The sequence below is a fragment of the Dendroctonus ponderosae genome, unplaced genomic scaffold (genome assembly GCF_020466585.1).
Source record: "Dendroctonus ponderosae isolate FM_Combo_2020 unplaced genomic scaffold, Dpon_F_20191213v2 Dpon_F_20191213_11, whole genome shotgun sequence".
In the NCBI taxonomy this organism is placed as follows: Eukaryota; Metazoa; Arthropoda; class Insecta; order Coleoptera; family Curculionidae; genus Dendroctonus; species Dendroctonus ponderosae.
In genome coordinates this window covers 914,289-920,320 of record NW_026017213.1, presented here as the reverse complement: position 1 = coordinate 920,320, position 6,032 = coordinate 914,289, and the positions used below count along the sequence as shown (strand labels likewise).

The following is a 6,032-nucleotide window of genomic DNA, read 5'->3' as shown; positions in this document are numbered from 1 at the left end:
TTTTAAACATGGGACAATTTCAAAATAATGCTTAATAACAAAGTTGTAATTCGATCTTCAACTGTTAAAATCTTCTGGAAATTTTTGAGAAAAAAATTTTAATATTTTTCTCGTACTTTCCAAGCGAGCCCCTATTACCCCTTAAAAGGAATGACGCCAATTTTGAATCACCCTGCATATGTATTGTGTCTAAACCTTCCACATTGTATATACATCTAAAAACCGAAGGGAGAGAGGTAAGTAAGGTCGCATATTAAAAACCCAGAAGGAAAAACTAACAAACTTTATTAATAAAGTGCATGTTATTCAATACATCCATATTGATTGTCAATGGCTATGGTAGTAGTGTAAACTGTGCCTTTACAAACAAGGCACCCAAATCTAAAATCTACTAAAATATCTCTTTCCTAAAAATTAAGTTACCAACCAATTCAGTCATGTGGGATAATACAATAAGAACAGTAAATAATGCATTTTTTGCAACATCGGCTTTTATCTACACTCTTATTTTATTCAAGATAGACACCATTGGACAAAGCAACCTGCCAGTACTAATTAATGCGTATTCATCTTAGCAGTGAGTCAGAGTTTAAAGAAGCGCAAACAAGAGAAATCATTGAAATGCAGACTTGTTTTAAATCAAATTTAACAGTATGCGTCTTCAATCCCTCTTCCGATTTTCAACATCAAACTCATTAATTGCACTGTGTCCGTCTATCTTGAAATTAAACAAAATTTAGTGTGTTAATATTGCACAAGTTTATAATTACTGAAAACAGTACATTGAAATAATTGCAAAAAATCCGGGGAAAGGCAGCTTTATTGCTACTTCTTCAAGGCGGCTACAGGGTGAAAACAACGTTTGGCAGTATTAATCAAGATTTCCAAAAAATACTGCCTACCTTGAAATGCTTGCGCGCACTTAAGCTGCACCCTCAATAATGCTAATTCTTACTATCTAACTGAATACTGGATCGACTTGCTAGCTGTTCCTTTAGGATGTTCTGGACGACGATTCTGGCCTCCCTTTCTTCGTTCAGTTGGGCGGCCATAATCGCCATCTTCGACTCCAGAACGTTGTACTTGGATTGGAGAAGGTTGACGGCTTCCGCCAAGGTTTTGGTAAAATCTACCTTAGACGAATCTGGCATTGTCACTGCAAATTCAAAGAAAAAACATCCGTCAGTTTTCTTGAACCTAAACTGGCGTTGCACATGCTTTGCACAAACAGTGTTATTCATTGTCACATGGAAAAGCATGATTTTTAAGAAGCTTGAAAATGGGTCCATTATCGCAAGTGGTACTTTTCAGCCCGTGGTGATGACAACTTCTGCTTTGATTCTCAATTTTAACGTGGAAAATGGTTCTATTGGACGCAATTGAACCCGCCAAGTGATTATATCTACAGCCGCCCCTTAAACAGCCCAAAAGCATTCTGAATTTTGAAACAATTGGGTCGAGCCGACATTCACGCTGGGTAAAAGATCAGTGATCTTTGGGGTGATTTGAGCAAACAAGCTTCCGTCTGGTTAAATTGCTTAAATGAAGCATTATGCTACCAAACAAGCCGTTGTTCCCATAGAACTTCGCCGAACGTTTTCGATCAGTTTGCCTTATTAGTAATAAAAGATTGATTGATAGTTGAGGTGCTTGGGTTAATCGGTCAATGGATAGCAGAAAAAAACCATACAGCGTAATACATCCCGTAAACCTTCGCTTAAACCGTAAATATTTATTTGACTTGACAGTAATTATTGAAAGCGTGTTGGATTATACAGGGTGTCCCGTAAGCACATCATCAAAAGGGTATTGCAATATTCTTTTAATCTCCAACTTTTATCATCAAAAAAGTCTGGATCCTCTGCTATTGATGGTCAGTTATTCAAAAAATGCACTTTTTTAAAATATCCGGAGAATGGTACGATGTATTTTAGTGAAACTCGCTGCGAATTTGTTCTTATGTAAGGTTTTGATGAAATAATCCAGTTCATTCGTTTGGAAAAGTGGTTAATTCTTGAGTCATGGTAGAAAAACTTTCAGAACATTTTAGTTTGATGCACTAATCATTTGTTCACATTTTTGCGCTCTTTGTAAAATCTTGTAGCATTCATAGTTTTTGCGCAAAAAAAATATTTCTGTCTTCCTGTCATTGAACAATGTTAGACATTAACTGCAAATGTCGTGATGAGCGAGGAACCTTGAAATGAATCGTCAAACCTTTGACGTTTGTCAATCAATCAGACAAATTCTGAATGACAATGACAATCATGAAGAAATGATCGAGATGGTCAAAGTATTACGGTTTTGCGAAGAAACCGTGCGAAATCCCCAGATATTCACATAAAAAATCCCCGTTTTGCACTAAATTTTCAAAAAAAATTATAAGTGATAATAACAAAAAAGGTTATTGAAAACGGTATATTACTAAATTAAAAAAATTGAACTCATAATTTTGCTTCAATTTTTATTCTTTTAAATTCAAGCTTTAATTTAAATAGGTATTTGACAAAGTTTATACGCTAGGTAAGTATCTTTGGCGTGAAGCGCTCGATAAAGTAAAAATTCAGGTAATTATGTAGCTATATTTATAAATGTTAATAATATAAAGGACCATTTCAAGCGTGAGAAATTTCTTTGTCACGTTTGTTCAATTGTTTTATATGCTAGTTTTACTTGATATTTATTCTTAAATACTCTCAGAGCACAATAACTGACACTTTCCCAAACACCAAAGAAATACCGAGGAAGGGCTACGTTCCTACCACGTTTGTACGATACACATAGCACAAGGAGATACAAATGGAGCAGGAGTCAATTAACTGAATACGAGAAGCTGCTTGATAAGAGTGGATAATAAGGAAATCACACAGGCACTAACTTGTTTGGAGTTAACCATTCAAATGTTTGTTGTTGTACGGTTTATTTTTAAACACCAATATTCGAGGTTATGAGAACAGGTTGACATTTCGTCAAAAAATCTTGTTGAATTTACCGTTTATCCTTGTCTATCTTATTGTCAGTCTGTATAATTCCATGGTTACCGGAGTTTTAAATAATTACGAAGCCACAGGTATTTGCGCAATGTTAATTAGGCAGATTATTATTAGTATTTCTGATATAGTTTTTTGCAAATTTCTCAGTTTTTAATAACAATTAATTTATTTTTCTATACTTAATTACTCCTATAACAGCGTCAGACAACACCTCCAGAGGAATGACGCCAATTTTTAATCACCCTGTATAACAAATCCCTTTTGCCTGAGAAAAATTCCCAGAACTAAGGAAATTCTTTTTGTATTTTTTGTATTATTAGTATGGCATCACTAGTAGGTTTTGTTCACTGATGAAGCCAGTTTCACCAGAAGTGGTGTTTTAATATCCCCTAACTTCCACCATTACGCAGAAGAAAAACGTTCAGGCGGAATTTCGAATTAATTTTTCGAACGAGCCTTATGCCATGCCAAGCCGCTTGAATGGCGAAAATTATCTAAATTTCTTGAAGAACATTGTTCCGGTTCTAATGGAAGATTTGCCTCTCGAACTTCGTGCTCAAATGTGGTTCATGCATGATGGAGCTTTTCCGCATTTTAGTGCTGCCCATTAGGGCCACTCAAGTAATACTTTTTCACACAAGTGAACAGGAAGGAAGGAAGATGTTCCTGTCGAATGGCCTCCCCGGTCCCCCGAATTAAAACCATTAGATTTATTGTGGGGAGCCTTAAAGGATGAAATTTACGCCACTCCTGTGGAATCCCATCAAGACCTATTATATAGAATTTAAAACTAGATAAGCACAAAGCGGGATAATCCAGAAATTTCAACTAGGATCCAACTATGCATCCAGGACAATGGCGGACATATCGATCATCTTTTGTAACTTTTTCTTCTCCTGTAATTTATAAAAAAATGATTAATTTGTTCTAATCGTAATACTTATGTAATTGTTAACAATCGCAATTCTCATTTTTCTATAAATCTTTTTTTTTAAGTTCTCAGCTAGATATTGATTGTTAATTCACGTTTCAATTTTGTCGCTGCAACACCGAAGGAAATGAATTTTAACCATTAACTAATGAAATAAAATTATAGTTTATCCGTCGCAGATTTTTATTTTGTGATTATGTGAATAAATGACTAGTGCATCAACTAATGAGTTGATTCCATCCACCAACTAAAAAGTTCTGGTTGTTTTCAACACGACCTAAAGAAGTCACCACTTGTCCAAAACGGCTGAAGTTGATTATTTCACCAAAATATGAGTGTCATATCAGATCAAATTCACGGCGAGTTTCACTAAAATACATTCAGAAAAGATAATTTTTTTGAAGATCTTTGGCCATCAATAGCAGAGGAGCCAGACATTTTTGTTAATAAAAATATCGTAGTACTATGTTGATCATGTGCTTACGGGACACGCTGTATGTTGAAGGTTGACAAACCCGCCTCATGAATCCTAAAATAGGCGAGCATTCAAACTTGTAAAGTGGAACCTAAATATGAAAGACACCGCGATGAAGCGCTCTGAAATCTGGACATGCTTTATTTGATGTCGATAGAAAGCTATTCGAGTCCCAGAATTCTTCTCGTTTTTTTTGTTTGATGCTCTCTTCAAACCCCGAAATCTCCAAAATCGCCTCTTTCCAACCTTCTCCATTCCAGCCGGAACTCAATTTCTACGACAAATTGAAGAAAAAGAAGTGATGGAGCGCCAGTCCAAAGCCTCGAGGTTTAAAATAAATAAATTCTTGTACCATTTTTCCGTAAAATCATTTATGAAACAAGCCGTTTTGAGGTGCGTCTATACTAGATGAAAGCTGCAAATGTTAATAGTGATAACGCAAACACTGCAAAAGGTTATCGGGGTAAAACCAAGATGATTAGTAAGTACTAAAGCAGAGCAAATCCGTTAGGGGGTGCCACAAAAACACCAAAAAGAAAAAAAACAGCGACTAACGTTCTTTCCGGGGGGGACGCTTTTACTCCAAGTGTTGCGACTTTTTCAGTTGTTTTGCAACAAAAGAACCGCAACACCAGGTCGAGGCCCGTGGGGGGCCGTGGGGTCGAAATCTCCTAGGCTGCAAAGGCTGCGCAATCAATTCTAAACTAGATCGGTGCGAGGACATCAACTTATTCGGCAGCTGTACATTTCCGCCGGTCAGAACTTCAACTAGAGGTAATCGAAGAGTTTTGAAAATTGTTATCTAAGTATTTTTACATTGATGCATCAGAGAAACATTTCCGAGTTTGTTACCAACTTTTAAGATTAAGAACTAATATGCAGGACGTAGACAGCAGACGTTCATAAATCTTATATATCGTGAGGTTTTTTAAAGTGTTGCAAGGCTCAAATACTCCGAATATTCAGGGTGTCCACCCTTCTGAGTTGTAACACTTAAAAAAACTCAACAAGTCAATCAGTTTCCTCCAAAAAGACTTACCTGAAGTCAAAGTGCACCTCGGTTTGCCCAAAGTACAATACGCCTCAATAACATCCAGGATCTGGCCATCCTCCTTATAAGTGGTAGCTCGACGACTGTTGTACCGCTGGTAGGGGCCTCCAGGGGCGGCGCCCAGAGCTAAGCAGGGCCTCAAAGGCGCAGTCGGGCGGAGACACACTGCCGACCAGTTCTGGCCCCTAGGGAGGCCGTGGGGCAGCACGGGCGGTGAAGAGCTGCGCGGTGTCGGCCCTCGGGAGCCCCTCAGCTGCGGAATGGGGGTTAGGTTAGGGCTTGGAGCCGATACGAGTGGAGACTTCTGTAATGGAAAGATGGATTTTGTCAATTGAGAAGTGGCTGCGGCGAACAGTGACAATTTGCGATGGTGGATTAATAAATGAAGTGTACAGGCAAGGGCTGAACAACACAAAGCCAAGACCGATTAATTGCTCGTTAAGGCACACGATCTAAAGTAAGCTGAACTTCGGCACTTAGTGGATTATTTTTAAGTGAATTAGCTTTGTTCTATAAGCAGTACTCCTCTACATAGTGGAAACCCTGCGGTGTTTTTGAAAGAGCTCCACACAAACTGTCTTT

At 37.7% G+C, this 6,032-nt stretch overlaps 1 protein-coding gene across 4 annotated transcripts in view; it reads right to left on the bottom strand.

Annotated features, from left to right (window-relative positions):
* Window positions 1-5,627: 5,627 nt before the first annotated feature.
* Window positions 5,628-6,032, bottom strand: part of LOC109544731 (rho guanine nucleotide exchange factor 6) — a 29,853-nt gene continuing 29,448 nt past the window's right edge. For all 4 annotated transcript variants that reach the window (XM_048662746.1, XM_048662744.1, XM_048662745.1 and 1 more), the window contains exon 11: window positions 5,628-5,754. In XM_048662746.1, coding sequence (XP_048518703.1) covers window positions 5,723-5,754 — 32 coding nt within the window. In that variant the 3' untranslated portion in view covers window positions 5,628-5,722. The remainder of the gene's footprint in view (window positions 5,755-6,032) is intronic.